General features: G+C 43.9%; 1 protein-coding gene across 7 annotated transcripts in view; it reads left to right on the plus strand.

The window, feature by feature from the left end:
* The window catches only part of ABLIM1 (actin binding LIM protein 1), a 94,939-nt gene that overhangs the window by 40,822 nt on the left and 35,654 nt on the right, over positions 1 to 18,463 (plus strand). For all 7 annotated transcript variants that reach the window (XM_023546690.2, XM_064269274.1, XM_064269275.1 and 4 more), the window contains exons 3-5: positions 723 to 781; positions 16,244 to 16,321; positions 17,023 to 17,178. In XM_023546690.2, the coding sequence (XP_023402458.1) occupies positions 723 to 781; positions 16,244 to 16,321; positions 17,023 to 17,178 (293 nt within the window). The remainder of the gene's footprint in view (positions 1 to 722; positions 782 to 16,243; positions 16,322 to 17,022; positions 17,179 to 18,463) is intronic.

An 18,463-nucleotide genomic window follows, 5' to 3' on the forward strand; every position in this document is an offset into this window, starting at 1 on the left:
TCTAAGGCTTACTTGCATTGTCCCCCAGGTGGTGCCTCTTGGTCTGTCAGCCCCTACCCATTAGCCTCAGGCGTTGGTACTGCTTGAAAGATCATGAACAAACGCTGAATTGCTTTCTGCAAAGTGATTCCCCACCTTACAGATTCGTAAGGTGGCTTTCAGCGTTTCTGCTGGTTTGCTCAGCTTTTCATATATCTATTTTTTTTTTTTTTATAGGCGACTGCAGAATTAGATTAGTGAAAAATTCAGTGAGTTTTGCTTCTGAGTATAGAATATCTGGTTCAACTTTATTTCCCTCAACTAAATTGTGTGGTTGCTATGATGTTAGATAAGCATGGCCTGTATTTCTAAAATTAAATGCAGTTTGTAGTAAGTACACAGACATTACTTTTAAACACTAATGATGTGTTTTTCTTTAAAAGGTCTCAGTCAAGAACTAAATATCTCTTGAATGAAAGCATTCTGTGCCCAGCCAGTGGTTTCTGTGGTCTAGGATTATGACCTTTGTAGAACAAGCTCAGACTGGATGATGAAAACTCACCCAGAGCCTGCCTTTCGGAGTTACTTGGTTTCTTTTTTGAGTTCCTGATTCACTTTGACTTGAGGCTCTGACATTCTCTATGTGGGAAAAATGGCTATGACCATCCTCAAATGTTCTGTCTGATAGGACTGTGACTTTTTTCCATTTCTTTTACGCTTAGTGATGCTTTGTGTCTTTCCAGGTTCTACCGTTTGGCATCCCGACTGTAAGCAGTCTACCAAGACAGAGGAAAAACTGCGGGTAAGGAAACTTTAGAGCTGTCATGCCCAGGCACATTGGCAGGCAATGTGTTTTCGTAGTCACTGACTCTTGGGGCTAGAGTGTGGGTGAAGTTAAATTTTCATGGTTTTTTGTTTTTCCCTTAGCAAACCAAGTTGTGATGCCATTTGGGCAGGGAAAGGAGTTCCCTCCCACCTTACATTTCTTACTGTAGTTTTTGTTCCAAATGATTGCCTTGGACAAAATAGACATTGCCTCACTAGCCAGGCTTTTAGCAATGCATTCAGGGACAAAATCAAAACATATACATGTGAAAAATGAATAATCATGTTCTAAGGGGAACATCTGGTATCTCCTAGCCAGAATTTTTACATAAGCACTTAGTCCATAATGCGCTGCTTCACCAGACTCCACATGCATCACTCAGTACTCAGCCCGTAACGTATCACTTCAACCCTATCTCTACATCTATCCCACAATCCTTTCTCCGTAACGCCCTGCTCCAACCCTCAGTACTCAGTCCGTAACGCACCACTGCATCCCTCAGTACTCAGTCAGTAACGCACCACTCCAACCCTCAGTACTCAGTCCATAACACACCACTCTAACCCAGACTCCACGTCCGTCCCTCAATACTCAGTCCGTAATGCACCACTGCATCCCTCAGCACTCAGTCCGTAACACATCACTCCAACCCAGACTCCACGTCCGTCCCTCAATACTCAGTCCATAATGCACCACTCCAACCCTCAGTACTCAGTCCCTAACACACCACTCCAACCCAGACTCCACGTCCATCCCTCAGTACTCAGTCTGTAATGTACCACTCCAACCGTAACTCCACGTCCATCCTCAGTACTCAGTCCCTAACACACCACTCCAACCCAGACTCCACGTCTGTCCCTCAGTACTCGGTCTGTAATGCACCACTCTAACCCTAACTCCACGTCCATGCTCAGTACTCAGTCCCTAATCCACCACTCCAACCGTAACTCCACGTCCATCCTCAGTACTCAGTCCCTAACACACCACTCCAACCCAGACTCCACGTCTGTCCCTCAGTACTCGGTCTGTAATGCACCACTCTAACCGTAACTCCACGTCCATCCTCAGTACTCAGTCCCTAATCCACCACTCCAACCGTAACTCCACGTCCATCCTCAGTACTCGGTCCCTAACACACCACTCCAGCCCAGACTCCACATCCGTCCCTCAGTACTCAGCCTGTAATGCACCACTCCAATCGTAACTCCACGTCCATCCTCAGTACTCAGTCCCTAACACACCAGTCCAACCCAGACTCCACGTCTGTCCCTCCGTTCTCGGTCTGTAATGCACCACTCCAACCGTAACTCCACGTCCATCCTCAGTACTCAGTCCCTAACACACCACTCCAGCCCGGACTCCACGTCTGTCCCTCCGTTCTCGGTCTGTAATGCACCACTCTAACCGTCACTCCACGTCCATCCTCAGTACTCAGTCCCTAACACACCACTCCAGCCCAGACTCCACATCCGTCCCCCAGTACTCAGCCTGTAATGCACCACTCCAACCGTAACTCCACGTCCATCCTCAGTACTCAGTCCCTAACACACCACTCCAACCGTAACTCCACATCCATCCTCAGTACTCAGTCCCTAATCCACCACTCCAACCGTAACTCCACGTCCATCCTCAGTACTCAGTCCCTAATCCACCACTCCAACCGTAACTCCACGTCCATCCTCAGTACTCAGTCCCTAATCCACCACTCCAACCGTAACTCCACGTCCATCCTCAGTACTCAGTCCCTAATCCGCCACTCCAACCGTAACTCCACGTCCATGCTCAGTACTCAGTCCCTAACACACCAGTCCAGCCTAGACTCCACGTCTGTCCCTCAGTACTCGGTCTGTAATGCCCCACTCCAACCATAACTCCACGTCCATCCTCAGTACTCAGTCCCTAACACACCACTCCAGCCCAGACTCCACATCCGTCCCTCAGTACTCAGCCTGTAATGCACCACTCCAATCGTAACTCCACGTCCATCCTCAGTACTCAGTCCCTAACACACCAGTCCAACCCAGACTCCACGTCTGTCCCTCCGTACTCGGTCTGTAATGCACCACTCCAACCGTAACTCCACGTCCATCCTCAGTACTCAGTCCCTAACACACCACTCCAGCCCGGACTCCACGTCTGTCCCTCAGTACTTGGTCTGTAATGCACCACTCTAACCGTAACTCCACGTCCATCCTCAGTACTCAGTCCCTAACACACCACTCCAGCCCAGACTCCACATCCATCCCCCAGTACTCAGCCTGTAATGCACCACTCCAACCGTAACTCCACGTCCATCCTCAGTACTCAGTCCCTAATCCGCCACTCCAACCGTAACTCCACGTCCATCCTCAGTACTCAGTCCCTAACACACCAGTCCAGCCTAGACTCCACGTCTGTCCCTCAGTACTCGGTCTGTAATGCCCCACTCCAACCATAACTCCACGTCCATCCTCAGTACTCAGTCCCTAACACACCACTCCAGCCAAGACTCCACGTCTGTCCCTCAGTACTCGGTCTGTAATGCACCACTCCAACCGTAACTCCACGTCCATCCTCAGTACTCGATCTGTAATGCACCACTCCAACCGTAACTCCACGTCCGTCCTCAGTACTCAGTCCCTAATCCACCACTCCAACCCAGACTCCACATCCGTCCCTCAGTACTCGGTCTGTAATGCACCACTCCAACCGTAACTCCACGTCCATCCTCAGTACTCAGTCCCTAACACACCAGTCCAACCGTAACTCCACGTCCATCCTCAGTACTCAGTCCCTAACACACCACTCCAACCGTAACTCCACATCCATCCTCAGTACTCAGTCCCTAATCTACCACTCCAACCCAGACTCCACATCCGTCCCTCAGTACTCAGTCCCTAATCCACCACTCCAACCGTAACTCCACGTCCATCCTCAGTACTCAGTCCATAATGCGCCACACCAACCCAACGTCCACATCCTTCCCTCAGCTCTTGGTACATTTTACCAACCTCTCAAATCCAAATTTGACAGAGTATCCTCCATCCAAAAGCTGGTGGTTTGTCAGATAACACTTTTGGGGGAAATAATGATGTGCCCAGACATACCAATGTGAACAAATGCTCTGAATTGTTTTGTAACTTAACCCTGATCCCATCCCATCGAGTTGATTCCGACTCATATCAGCCCTATAGGACAGGGTAGAACTGCCCCATAGGGTTTCCAAAGAGCGCCTGGTAGATCCGAACTGCTGACCTTTTGGTTAGCAACCGTATCTCTTAACCGCTATGCCACGAGGGCTTCCAACTTAACTCTGAGGTAACGTCAAAATGCTCTGCTAACTATCGTAGAACATTGACTACATGGGTGAAAGGAGAGACCCTCTTCATCTCTCAGTTTAAAGCCTTCTCCTAGTCTTAGTTTTCAGAACACCTGCAAGCTAACAATATTTTATCCATTTCAGAAGCAAAGAGTTGTACATAGTTGTAAGGTCCAGACCCTAATGTGCACCCTGCTCAGACACCCCCAGTTTTTCACCTGGGATGTCCTGTATTTTTCAGAGCAATAATCAGACTGGTTCCCAGTCCACATTGCCTCAGTTTAGCTAACCTCGTGGTGCCTTGGGAAAACTGCAGTCTGATTTCAGCTGAAGTCTCAGAGAAAGAGTAGCCTGGATTTGTTTTGGAGACCAGGTCCTGGTGTGTGGCATAATTTCTTCTTGATCTGCCATTAGCAGGTATGAAGAGCTATTTATGTCGCTCCAGCACCTGTACCATCTTTTATTCCTGTGGCCTTCACTAATACGTAACTCACAAATGTATGACTTGGCTTCAGGAAAAATGATTACCATTTGCTCTGACCCTTTTCAGACCTCTTTGTCTGCCACCCCAGGATTTCTACTGCTGTTTTCCAGGGTCTTGTCTTTATTCTCTTTCATGAAACACATGTATACACAGGAGTTCCTTTGCTTTTCTTTCTTTCTTAACTGGCCTCCATAAGATCAGGTGAAGACATTTTGCCATTTAGATATTTTGGAAACTTGTGCCTTCCCTGTGGCCCAGAGAACAAAAGCAGTTCTCTTAGAGTTCACAATAATTATATAAAAGCATATTTTAAGTGGGGGAAAAAGCCACTTTTCTCAGAATAATTGAGTAAAGACAAGCTGAACTGGAGAAGTTGTCTACCAGTACTTGAATGGTTTCGATCTGTTTCTAACCTTCAGATTCGGCTCAAGCGCATGTACACCCACCTGGAGTCCATCATCCAGGCAGGTGCAAGCTGGAACCCTCGCCCTCGCCCATTTGGGCTCCAGACTCTGGAATTTTTGAGGAACCATGGGTCCTTTGGAAATGGGTTATCTTGATAAAACACTAGAACATTAAAATTAGTACTTATTGCCACTTTTGTCATAAAAATGTAAAAAATCCATAGCATAGCTTGGGGATGCTGCCCAGAAACCACCCAAGTAGCTAGTGATTTGCACTATCTCTGCAGTGTTGCTTTTGGTTTTTTGAATAATCATTTTTACTTCATCCCTGATGAAGCCTTTTGGGGGACAAAGAGAGGTGTGCTAATGGGACCAGACTGAATGGAATGTGCCCCCCCCACCACACCCCGCCAAGGATTGCTTAAATTGTAGATCGTGTTACTAATGTGATTTTTAAAAAAGCATCAATGCTCTTGATAGAATCTTGATGGAACTTTCTGGATAAACTTACAAAAACAGCCAGTGAAATACTTTCACACATTCTGACCAAGAGGAGCTATTGTTTTCTTCATTTATTGAAGATTTCCAGAGAATTCCAAAGCTCTTTTCCTAAACCCAACATTGACTACTTGGGAGGCGAGGTCAGCCCTCTGGTCACTTTGAGGAGCCTAGTAGTAAAAGGGAGGCTGCGTCTCTGAGGGGAAGAGGTTCAGATGTGCCCTGAGTGGGGGGCACGTGCTGACGTTGGTGGGATTTAAAGGGGGACGGGTTTTAAATAAAGGAAATAAATCTCGTGCTCTCTTTAGGGTGTGTCTGCAGATCACAGATCTTGAGCCAAGTTTTCCAGCACTTTACTGGGTGTCACACTAGTACAGTTTCCATAGCAAAATGAAAATGTTTTAAGAATCTTTCAGCAACCCCACTGAGTAATCCACATTCTTGATATTGAAGAACTCGTGGGAAGTCTCTTACAACACGTCCTTGAAGGGTGTCTGTCAGTTGGCTTCACTGGCTTCTTGCTCTTCATATATTGTAAGAAAGTCTAAGCCAAAACAAATGGAAAGGAATCATGGGGGTTGGAACTGAGGTAAATATACTGTGATTTGAAAACCCATTAATGTGCTTTTAAACATGGGCCAGAAATTGGCCAACACATACACACAGACATGTCAACCAAAGTGAGGCCACTTGGCATTTACTATCAAATAAGTTTTGACTAATTTTTATTTTTTTAATAGCCTTTCTGAACTGAGGATATCTCTTTGTTCGTTCTTCCCTTTCTCATGTTTCACGGCAGCTGCCAAATCTTCACCGTTCTTCATTCGATTTCTTTTATCCCAAAAGTCTGATTCGACGCACAGGCCGGTCTCCGACTCTGCAGGTTCGCGCTGTGTCTGGGCTGCAGCTCGACATCACTGTCCTGGGCACCAGGCTTCTGTCGCTTTTACTCCGCCTGTCGCTTTCCCCACATAACTCGTCTAGCTCCTGTGGAGGGCAGATGCTTTCTCTCACCCCACTGCGTGCACCTCACCTTCTGGTTCTGGCCGTTTCCTTCTCTGACTGATGTTTTCCCTTAGAGAGTGTCTAAAGTGCTGTCTTTATCAAAGCAAGCACATTAGAAGCTGCTTTTTAGTTCTGCGCTCACACGTTTGTTCATTAAACAAGTATTTGTCAAGCACTGAGGTCTGTGTGCTGGGCTGAATGCTATAGATGTAGACTAGTAGGGAAAAAAAGGTAAGTAAATAGGTGTAAACTAGCCTAGAAACACGTCACAGGGGTTAGAGGGAGCAAGCTCGTTGGAATGTCAGGGGAGAGGCGTTCTCAAGGGGCACCACGTGAGAGAAGCGGTCTTTGAGCGAAATTTGCAGGCTGGGTAAGATTAGAACTTGTGGAGATGAGGAGAAAGGGGTGGGCCTGGTGAAGAGAGCAGCAGACACATGGAGCTGGGGAAAAGCAGCCTTGGTCTGGCTCAAGAATGGAGTAGAGAATTGAGGAAGGAAACAAGTGAGGCCAGGTATCTACTCTGTGGGTGCTGGGTGATTTACCCTCACCCCTTTTTGCTCTCCCTAAGAATCATTGTGAGGCAGCTATCCTTATTCCCACTTTACAGATGTGGAAACTGAGGCCCATCATAGTTAAGTAACTTCCTCAGAGTTACAGTGAGTGGAAGAGCCAGGATTGGAACCCAGGTCTTTGTAATCCCATAATGCGTGCTCTTTCCACTCTACCAAGAGGGGAATCATGATAGAGAAATCTGAGAAGACAAGTGGAGGAGAGCATTGAAAACTGACAAAGTCTATTGTCCAGGGGGGTTACTGATGGTGGTCAAGGAAGAGAGCAACACGAACTGCCTGGGCGTCCTTTGGAAGCAGGGAGGGTACTTGGTCAGCTCTTCAGACAAGCAGGGAGACAGGAGACGACACGAACTTCTTTAGGGTTCTCTGAGAATCCATTGAAACCTTGACCTGTTTGATTACAACCGACTTCCCACAATCCACCTTTGCCCAGATGAAACCCATCCTGCCCTGTGATGACGATTCTGGGTTTAACACAGCACCGTGGCCTGGGCTGTGGGCCCACGCCTCTTTTCTGTGCCTGACGACTACACTAGACTGAGAAGACTTTTTTGTGTACTTTTATTAAAACTTCACCCTCTTTCTTAGAAATTAGAATATAAAATTTTAGCATGGAAAGAAACCTTTTAGCGGTCAACCTCCTTAGTTTCTTCATCTGTAACATGAAGTTAGGGAAATCGAGTAGACACCCAAGGTTACCCAGGTCAGAAGGAACCAGACTTAACCAGACTCAGCTCTCTTGACTCCAGGCCCAGGGTGTCTTGCGCTCACCTGACTTGCTGGGTTACAGGCCAACTCCTACTTAATGTCTGATCTTCATTCTAGTTTAAATGTTTAGCTCCAATCGCAAGGTTTGCACAGACAGCAAAACTGTGTTCTCATGAATCCAGAGGAGCCACCAAACACAGGTCACCCCTACTACAGAGGAGTGTTGCTCCGAATTAGTGTCTCTCATTGACAAGCAGTTGTTTTTTCGATACTTTTTAGGTATTTCTGAAGGTATACTTTGTAACTCAAATAGTGTCACATTTTGTTAGTCTACGGATATAGCCAAGCAATGTATTTTCATGGTTTGTTAAAAAAAAAACACAATTATTAGGCATGAAGTTTTAATTTACTCCAGACCCTTAAGCTCAAGAGATTTGGAACATCTTAGAAAGTGAAGGAGAGAGAGAGATCTGTTTTTAATAACTCCTGCCTTCTTCTCCTGTTGTTCAGAACGGACATCTGATTCCCATTATTCTGCCATTAATATCAATGAAGTCAACTCTAGCTCCATCGAAAAAAGTTGTAAACAGCTTGGGGCCTGGCAGGGAAAAGGCTGTTTGGCGAGGTCTTCCCTTACCCATTGGTGATTGAGGAATAGCTGGTCCGAACCTCTCAGAAGGCTGAAAACTCCACAGCAAGGCAGCTCAGGTTACACAGATGTTCGGATCCTTTCAAGCCTGTGGCCTGCGTTAGCAGCTCCTTTTCACCACCCAAAATCAAGCACCTTTAATTGTTAGATAAACTGACCATGCTTCTCACGGGGGCATTCAGTGCTTCGAGCCCAGAAATAAGCCTTGGTTTTGTTGTGAAGGAAAGTCACATTTGTAGGAGGAAAGGCCTTGTATTTGTTTGTATTCTGAAAGTGTTTATTTTCCTTTTTCTTGAATTACAGGTTTAAAAAATGATTAAAATAGCCTCACCTAAGAAAAACATATTCCAGTTTCTCTTACCCAGCAGAGTTTTAAATAGATAACCAAATTTGCCTATGCACACAGCATAAGACTGAGTATTTGTAATTCAGGTTGCAATTTTTACAGACGAAGCACTTGGTATTCCTAGGACCAAGTTTCTAAAAATCTCAGTGAATCACTTGCTGTCACTCTAAAAGGGATGCTGCTGTGCCCCTGGCGGCCAAAGCGTGAATTGACTGCCGTATAAGATTGGCATGTGTTTTTTTTTTCTTCTGAAACTAACGTTCACCTATTAAAAAATATATATATACACTTTCAAATCTGTAATAACCAAACAAATATTGTGTGTACATTGAAAGAGAGGAGCGAACGAGAAGCTTTATATATGTCTACAACAAGGAATTGCTTTAACCACCGAGCCACCAGGGCTCCTTAGAAGGAGATAACGTTGTTGCCTATTGTTTCATTCATGTCATTACGATACGTACTGTTTTATTCACAGCTTTCACTTCGCTCAAATATTTTATCCTCTCTGATGTGTCTTTACAATTCATTAGACTCTCAAATGTATAGGTATTAAGATTTCTACTAGAAAAAAGTCGAGGCCCCTTGGCCATAGTAAAGGCGGATGGCATTTGTGAAACTGTGCCCAGAGAAGGGATGTGTGAGAATGAGGACCTTCTTCCTGCTTCCTCTCAAAACGCAAATTCTTTGTTCCAGAGGGGTTGATTTCACCACCACCCCCCCTTTTTTTTTTTTTACCTTGGCAGCGTTCTATTCAGTGTATGCAGATTTTAAAAATATTCCTTCCTCTGCAGCTACTATCACCACCTTGTCTAATGAACTTCAACAAAAACCCAAGGCAGGTACTGTCAACATCAGCAGACTTTGTATAAGGTGTCTATCACCTTATATCCGTAGTCGTTCCATACGTGTTCACAAGATCGTTCCGATCTGGTTGCCAGCCGCCTGTAGTTTCTTTCTCCTACTTACAGCATGGCTTTGGATGAATGCAAAGTAGATCAAGTAGTTGTTGCATCCCGGCTCCTGGGGATGGGGGGAGGGCGGGGACAGCATAGCGCTTCCCAGTGCTCTCCATGTGAGGGACCCAGCGTGCATGGGGGCCTAGAGTTGAAAATAATGGACAATGTCATGTCTCCACATACTCGCCAGGCAGAGCTCTGGTAAGTGTTTTTTTAATGGTCCATACTGGAAGAATGATGAGAGTTGGAATGGAAACATAAAAAGATCTCTTTAATGGAATTTTCCTTCTGGGATTGTGCCTTCTGAATGATAGTATAGATGGACAAAGTCAAGACACAGGGAGAAAAAACAACTGATAGGCATTTAGAGGACTTTTAAAAAGAATTGCATGAAGTAATGTGCATTTTCAAGCATCTAGCTATTACTAGTGATTGTCATTTTTTCTCTCTTCTGTTGAAATGAATGAATGAAATAGTCTTTCTGTGAGGCCTCTCTTAGTTGATCTTTTTTTCTTTTTTTGGAGGAAAACCAAAGCTTTGTTGAAATCAAAAGTGACTGCATGAACGTGTGCTGGGAAAGTAAATGTGGGGCATTATGGGCCCTTCTCTATGAAGGTCATGTGGGGTCAGCCACAGACAGCTAGAAGGTTCCTACTGCAGCCTCCTTTCTTCCCTCTGCCAAAATTCAAGTTGAAAAACTTAAGCTGTTTGTCTAATCTTATTGGCAAAATGGAAACCCTGGTGGCACAGTGGTTAAGAGCTATGGCTGGTAACCAAAAGATCGGCAGTTCAAATCCATTAGGCGCTCCTTGGAAACCAGTGGGACAGTTCTGCTCTGTCCTGTAGGGTCGTTATGAGTCGGAATGGATGGCAATATATTTGGTTTAGTTTTTCTTAGCAAAATACTTTGAGAGCTCACAGCCCACCTATAATTCTTTCTGTATCTACTTTGCTTTCTCCTCTTCAGCCTCCCCATATATTTTTTGTTATTTTTGCCAAAGATGGCATTACAAGAAAAAATTAAATTTTCAAATGTGCTTTCAAGTGGGTTTTTTTCTGCAGGGCATGAAATAAAAGGTGTTTAAAGGAAAGTAAAGTACATTACATCTGTTCTTATCCGCTTAATCATAGGTCCTGGCTGTTTCCCCTTCTCTGGAAAGCAGAAGTGGGTATACCTTTAGGGATAAATATTTGCAATCATCTTCACTTTTAATATAGGCAAGGAAGTCATTTTGTTTATCCTAACTCTTAGAGAGAATTGCAGAAACAGACTGCTGACTTACTGGGTTATTGGATTCAGTTCACAATTACTGAGTTCCTGTTGTTAACCTGGATACCTGAATGGCTTAAAATGGTAACTTGAGGTAAATAATTGCACGTAAGCATCATCTGTGGAAATTCAGGGGCTCTGAAATGAGGTGACACTAGAGTTAACGGTAAAGAAGTAACCAGAAGTGGTATTTCGTATGAAGGAAAGTATGTCAGTAAATTAGTGCTTTTTGAAGATGAGTTTCAATTTGAGTGAACTGCACATAAACCATTATGTTGGAGGGATAGTTCTGTGCCTTTTGGAAATGACTTGGCCATCAGAGACCTTCAGCAAGTCATATGTATTAGGGGGAAAATAGGCCCAAAGAAGAAAAGGGTTTTAAAAAAAATTTGTGTATACAAATGTTAACAACTTAAAATTCATCAGGATAGAATTCTAGATGTTTAGTATTAAAATGTGAAATTCTAAATAGGATTAAAATTCCAAAAGAAATTGTTTAGTTTTAAAAAATAATTTTATCTTCATAAGGGAGAGACCGCTAACCTCCGCTGGTTGAGCAAATACACTTTGGACGACACTAGGGACCGTGGCAAAAAGCAGGCAGCCAAGTGTGTTGTTTCAGCCTTGAAAGCAGCTCAAGAGGCAGCACACCAGGCCCCATCCTAGCAGATAAGGCAAGCAGAGGTCAGTGCCATCCGGCCAGGGAAGGCATTAATGACTACAGCCAAGATAACAGCAGGAAGTCCCTGTCTACGGGAGGACTCAGGATCACTTCATAGAGTTTTCAAGGAGGGGAAGGACATTTGTCAACTCCTGGAGGGACTACTGCCCCAAATATTGTGATAAGTTGCTTAACATGTCTGAGTTCTGGGTGGATGGAATCCAAGTGTGAGAGCTATAGAAGTCTAGGGAAGCCTAGTCTATGTAACGTTTGAAAGGCATAAAAAAAAAAAATATCCTACCATAAAGAGCCAAAGAAGGCAGTGCTGGTTAAGGACGGCCAGCCCAGTGGACATGGAAAATGTTGAGCAATTGCCCTGACCTGTGTCAGAGCAGCGTGCATGGGGGCCTAGAATTGAAAATAACGGACAATGGAGCTTTACACCTATTATTTAATCCCACAAAGTAGGTGTTATTAAGATCTCTTGCCTGTTCTGTAAATGGAGAAACTGAGGCTCAAGGATGTTTTTAAAAAGGAAAAAAAAAAACATACAGTGTCACATAACTAGTAGAGTCAGGATTTAAACCAGGTTATTTGACTTCATAACCAGCCTTGAATCCCACTGAATTATACTCTCCGTAAGCCAAAAAGCCACTGCCATCAAGTCCGTTCCAACTCATAGCAACCCCATAGGGCTTCCGAGCTTGTGAATATCCACAGAAGCAGACTACCACATCTTTCTCCCATGGAGCTACTGGTGGTTTGAAACCACCAACCTTTCGGTTAGCAGTTGATCACTTTAACCACTGTGACACCAGGGCTCCTATAGTGTTTTATCCCATTATTTCAATAATAGACAGGAAAACCAAGAAGGGTCATTGTAAGAAAACAGACAAGCAAGAATGTAGCTCAACCTGTAAGCAAGATGCCCATGGAAGTAAATTTCATAGTAAGGTTAGGAGGTTAGAAGGAAGCAAAGCAAGCAATGGTAAATGCAGTGAAAGAAAGAACAGTTTCTAAATCTCTGAGGGACACCTTGAGCACTTCTTAAATAACACTGATGGTCTGAAGATGCAAATGGTGAGCCAAGTGATCGCCCTAAGAAGAGTCACAGCAATAGCAGATTTGGCAAGCAGTCGACTTGACTTTGAAAAATGTCTGACTGTAAACATCTAAAATATCTCATTTGAAGTTAGAGAACCTGGGGCAGGTGTATGCAAATTGGAGAAGGTGATTCAAATCTGAAAACCTTTAAAGACTCAGATGATACTTGACAAATATCCAAATTGTTGAGCAACTCTTCAAAAGCCTGTTAGCCCAAGAATTTTCATAGCACAAATGAATCAGATAAATGCTTCAGAGAATGCCTGCAAAACTCTAGGAATACTTTAATCCAATGAGGAAGGGAGGTAGAAAGAGACTGAACTGGAATAGATTACTAGAGCCAACCTTTTCTTTCTGTGGAGTTTTTCATCACTGAGTGAGCACACAAAAGCCCCTTCTCTACATATGTGCATGCTGTTACTCAGCCGTATTCTTACCAGCATGTGCAGGAGAAGGAGAACAAAGCACTTCAGCCCCATCCCCAGGTGCATTTTACAGAAAAGGCAAAAAGTCTCCCTGATCCGCACTTGGCAAAAATAGGGATGAGTAATGTGTGAGACCCCCAAAGCTCCAGCACTTTGGCTGCTTGCACGATCTCCCAGATGCTTGTTAATGAAAACAGGCTTTTGTCATAGCAACCCCAGTAACTGAAGACAGCTGACTGTCCTGCAGTACACCCTTTCCTGCCCCACCCCAACACAGTGAGTAATAGTGATATCTTACAGAGGTGCTGCTGTTGTTAGGTGCCATCAAGTCAATTCCAACTCACAGTGACCCCATGTGACACAGTAGAACTGCCCCGTAGGGTTTTCTAGGCTGTAATCTTTACGGGAGCAGATCACCAGGCCTTTTTCCTGCAGAGCTGCTGAGTGGGTTCGAACCGACAACCTTTCAGTTAGAGCCAAGAGCTTAACCATCGTCCCACCAGGGCTCCTCCTTACAGAGCTTAGTGGCAATATTTTCAGTTAGTAGGTACTTCTTCTGCTATTTGATCTCAGTATTTTTCTATTGCTTTCATCGCATTTGTCCTATAGCTATGTAGATGGGAAATAAATGGTCACAGTGACCTTACAATATGGTCAAAAATTGAGTGCAGTAGTTAAGAGCTTGGGGTCAGGAGCTAGGGTGTCTGGGCTCAAATCCTGACTGTGTTGCTTTCTTAGCTATCTGACTTGGAATACTCAAACTTTTATCTGTAAATAACTCAGACTTTTTATCTGTAAATCTGGTGATAACAGAACCTATCTCTTTGTGTTATTGAGAAGATTAAATGAGATTATGCCAGAGAACTGCTTAGCACAGCCGTGTAGTAAGTGGTTGTAATAATAATTTTATTATTATTATAAATATTAGCTGCTTTTAATATTCTTGTGCGGTTATTTAAGAGATTTCATTCTGATATCTTGGCAAATATTAGATACTGGCCACTTGGAGCTGATGAACTACCTGTAGGTAATAATTATCCCACAAAGACAGGCATTGATTCAGCTATGTTAGGAGGTGACACCTCTTTTTGATGGAGTGTCATATTTTGGTTGTGCCACTTATACATTTTGACTGGAAAATGGATCTCGGAATTGGGCATTTTTTGAGTAGTGTCCTTGTGTGAATTTTTTCTTTTTCAGCATTATTCAAGATTGGAAATTTTCTCATATTGAGATATATCTATAATTGCAAAATTGTAACTCTAGAAGGCAAGTGGTTGTGCATGACAGGTCTTGGGGAGGAGGCCCAGAGGCAATGAGCTTGGCTCCACTTGGACACAGTGTGATTTCTCCAACCCCCACCTGCCCTGGTATCTCAGAGATACCAGAGACAGTGGCTGAAAATGACTGATCGTGATTCTCAGTGCAGTCCTCATTTTAGAGTGAGTCTAATCATTGCTGTCTTGAGTTGACCAGGTGTTTGCTTTTGGATGTGAATTACGTAGTCAGGCAACATCCTTTTTGGCAGGTGTTCTTTTGGCCTAGTTGTACTCATATTCAAGGTGCCAAATATCAGTAGAAGCAGTACTAAAAAAGAAAAGAAAAGATCCTATTCCTAATGTGGAACTATAAAGTGTTCTCTCCAGGAAATAGCCGCAGAGATGGGGATGTTGTCTAAGACTGGGCCCTTGATTTTCTTTGCAGAACTTTCCAGAGTATGCCAAGCAGCATTGTGAGGTAGTCGATCCTACTTTATATGTCCCCCCTCCCCCCCCATTTAACCACCGTGCACTCTCAGGGTCCTCCAAACGTATATTAATTACATAAAAGTCCGGCTTCTTCCATCTCTCCTACTCCAGTTACTTTCTGTGTGGTTAGGCTCAGATCCGTGCAATTAACATGAGTCAAATGTCCACAAACTATTTGTTTATAAATAATAAATTCATCTCATTGACTCAGAAAGTATTTATTGCTTGCCTTCTGTGTACCTGCATGAAGCATTCGGTATATACAATGATAAAAAAATTCAGTGATGGCAGAGACCTTGACTAAAGTCAGTGAGGGAGCTAGACATGATGCAAGGAGACCAATAAATATGTAATTATAAATTTTATTCACGAAGGGAAAAATAAGCAGGACATCATGAGAGAAAATAACAAGGGGGAACTAAGTCTGAATCAAAAAATCGAGGTGCTATTTAAGCCAAGGATGAAGGAGATTAAAAAAATTAACCAAGTAGAACCAGGGATAAGAGCATTCCAGGCAGAGGAGCGGAAGGCTGAGACCCCTGGGACAGGAAAGTGTGCCATGTTCTGTGAGTGAGGGGTGGACTAGAAGAGGAAGGCAGGAACAAAATCATGGGGCTCTAGAGGTTGTGATTTTACTCTAAGTGAACAGTGAAGCCAAAAGCAGGATTGTGACAATCCAAATTATGTTCTTCAAAGATCTCCCAGGCCACCGAGTGTTGTTGTTAGTTGCCATCAAGTTGATTCTGAGTCCTGATGACCCTATGTGCAGAGTAGAACTGCTCCCTAGGGTTTTCAGAAGCAGCTCACCAGGCCTGTCTTTCAGGGCACCTCTAGGTGGGTTCGAACTGCCAGCCTCTCAGATAGTAGTCAAGGTTTCACTGCTTGTGTCCCCCAGGCAGCCTGGCCACTGGGTACCAAATGGATTTGAAGAAGGCTAGAATGAAAGCAAGAAAATCACGTAGGAGGCCATTGCATTAGTCCAGTGAGTGAAGGGTTGATTGGCTGGGACTAGAATTGTGGTAATGGAGATGGAGAAAAAGAGAGAGCTTGGATGTGTTTTGAAGGTAAAGCCAGAGGTCTTGTAGGGGAGGAAGGGAGGAAGTCCTGAGAAAAGCCCCAAATGCATTTTCAAAGCTGGATTGCACTCATTTTCATTTACCTTTACTTCTAGGCTATACTTCCCTGTATTCACAAAGATCACAAATCATTCCTTTCTAACTGGCTTAGTTTTTAGTAAAGCTTAGGGACCCAGCTCAGTCTTGACTCTGAAGCCACAATCTGAAACCTTACAAGTCACTGTTTTGCAGCCTACCAGGACCTCCTCCGAGAGTATTTATTCTCGACCCGGCTCCAGTATTCCTGGCTCACCAGGTCATACTATCTATGTAAGTACCTACTTCTGGGACAGGTAAGTCAGTGGCTCATACAAACAGAGCAGTTAACCCAAAACAGAAGCTAATTTGAGGTGATTTCTCTTTCTGTTATGAGGCCCGATTTTCATTTCTGTAGATCAGGCTTCTCAATCACGTTTTACTTCAGGTAATTAAGTTTATATTTGACCGTCATTGGAATGATACAGTAGGTCACCTGTAGAATGCAGTGATATGACACAGGGCTTAAAACATTGTTGTAGATAATTTGCATATATTTGGAGATTAATTATATATTTTATGATGCTAATTCTTAGGGTTCTTAAATTCTGCCATAAGGGTATTTAAATATTTAGTTTATTAAATATACAATTCTGGTTTGTTGCCATCTGGGATTTTTTTTTTTTTTTTTTGCCCTCTGTTTTCCCTCTCTTTAATAAATTTAGGAAATTATCTTTAAGGTTTGCAGAGTTCTCTACTTGATGACTTCTATGTAGACTTTTCACTAAGATTTTGCTGACTTTTTTTAAAACATGATTCATATATGGCTTAAACAGGCAACTTTCTAAAGAGTATGACTGTCTAAGCAAAGTGTTTTGGTTTTTGTTTATTTTTAAGGTCTTTACTCTTTAAGTAAGACATACAATTCACTAATAAAAGTTCCCCCAAAGACATGAGACTGCACAGTCATTTTTCTTTCTGTTTCATTTTGCCAGGCAAAAGTAGACAATGAAATCCTGGATTACAAGGATTTAGCAGCCATTCCCAAGGTCAAGGCAATTTATGATATTGAGCGTCCAGACCTTATTACCTATGAACATTTCTACACTTCAGGCTATGATGACAAACAGGAGAGACAGAGTCTCGGAGAGGTAATAAATTCCTAGAGGTTGCAAATTGTACAGTAATTACCTTTTGTCACATGCATAAAAACTACTGTTCGGAGTCAGAATAAATCTGTGTCCTTTTGACTGCATGCTGTTTGCAGGATTCCGTGCTAGGTGCTTTGAGGTGTTCCAAAGCCTCTCACGAGATCCCTGCTCTAGGGGGAGGTTACAGAGAGGTGGGAAAGTAGACTGGCCACGTGCCTTGGGGGGATTCGGACTCATGGCGATCCCATGTGCGTCAGTGCAGGACTGAATGCCATAGGGTTTTCAATGGCTGATTTTTCAGAAGTCGACTGCCAGGACTTTCTTCCAAGGCACCCTTGGGTAGACTCAAACCTCCAACCTTTTGGTTGTCAGCTAAGCATGTCAGTCATTTGCACCTCCCAGGAACTACCGCATATACAACGGTGAAGGAGAAATATGCGTCAGTACCAGGTTGTAGAATAGTGAAGCCAACATGCTGAGATGGAAGCTGATGTCAGGGAAGGCTCTCCAAGGGAATAAAGGAGGAGGGAGGGTCTTCCAGGTGGTCTTGGTCATAGGCAAGTTAGAAGTATGTTCATGGTGGTCCATGAGGAGAGAGAGAGCTTCCTAAATTTTGACAGCTTCAGTTTTCAGCATCTGAAGATAGTTAGAATGTGCAAGAAAAGAAGACACATGGAGAAGGGGCAACGGTACAGCAGAGTGGTGAGAGCCAGGGTTCTGGGATCTAATTATCTGGGCTCAACTCAGAAGTCACCACATGCTGGTTGTATGACTCTGGCCATGTGGCGACTCTTCTCATCCTAGTTTCCTCATCTGCAAAGTGGATAGGATAATGATAGAACCTACCTCGTAGGATGTTCGAGAGGATTAAACAAACGAACCTATGTAAAGCAATTAGAAGAGGGTCAGACTCGTGGTAAATGGTCAGCAAGTGTCAGATACTATTGTTGTTCTTACCTGTCCCCTTGGGGCCTGTTAATGTCCAGCCATCAGATCCATCCTGCCTCCAGACCAGAGCCTCTTTAGCCCCTTGCTGCCCCCTCCCCCTACCACCCTGACATTGGAGTTCCCTGCTACTGTCCTCCCACCTAGATCTAGGGGGCTCTCGTCCATTTCCCTGGCCTCTTCAACTCACCTTGAATTTTTTTTCTTTTATTTTGAAAAATTGGTATCATCTATAACTGATTTGAATCTACTCAGAGAGCTGTTACCCAGGTAGTGGGTTGAAATCAGGTGTTCAAGGTTGAAACAGACAGTAAACAACCAGCAGCAAGAGACCTGCACA

This window comes from Loxodonta africana, chromosome 16 (genome assembly GCF_030014295.1).
Source record: "Loxodonta africana isolate mLoxAfr1 chromosome 16, mLoxAfr1.hap2, whole genome shotgun sequence".
Classification (NCBI taxonomy): domain Eukaryota; kingdom Metazoa; phylum Chordata; class Mammalia; order Proboscidea; family Elephantidae; genus Loxodonta; species Loxodonta africana.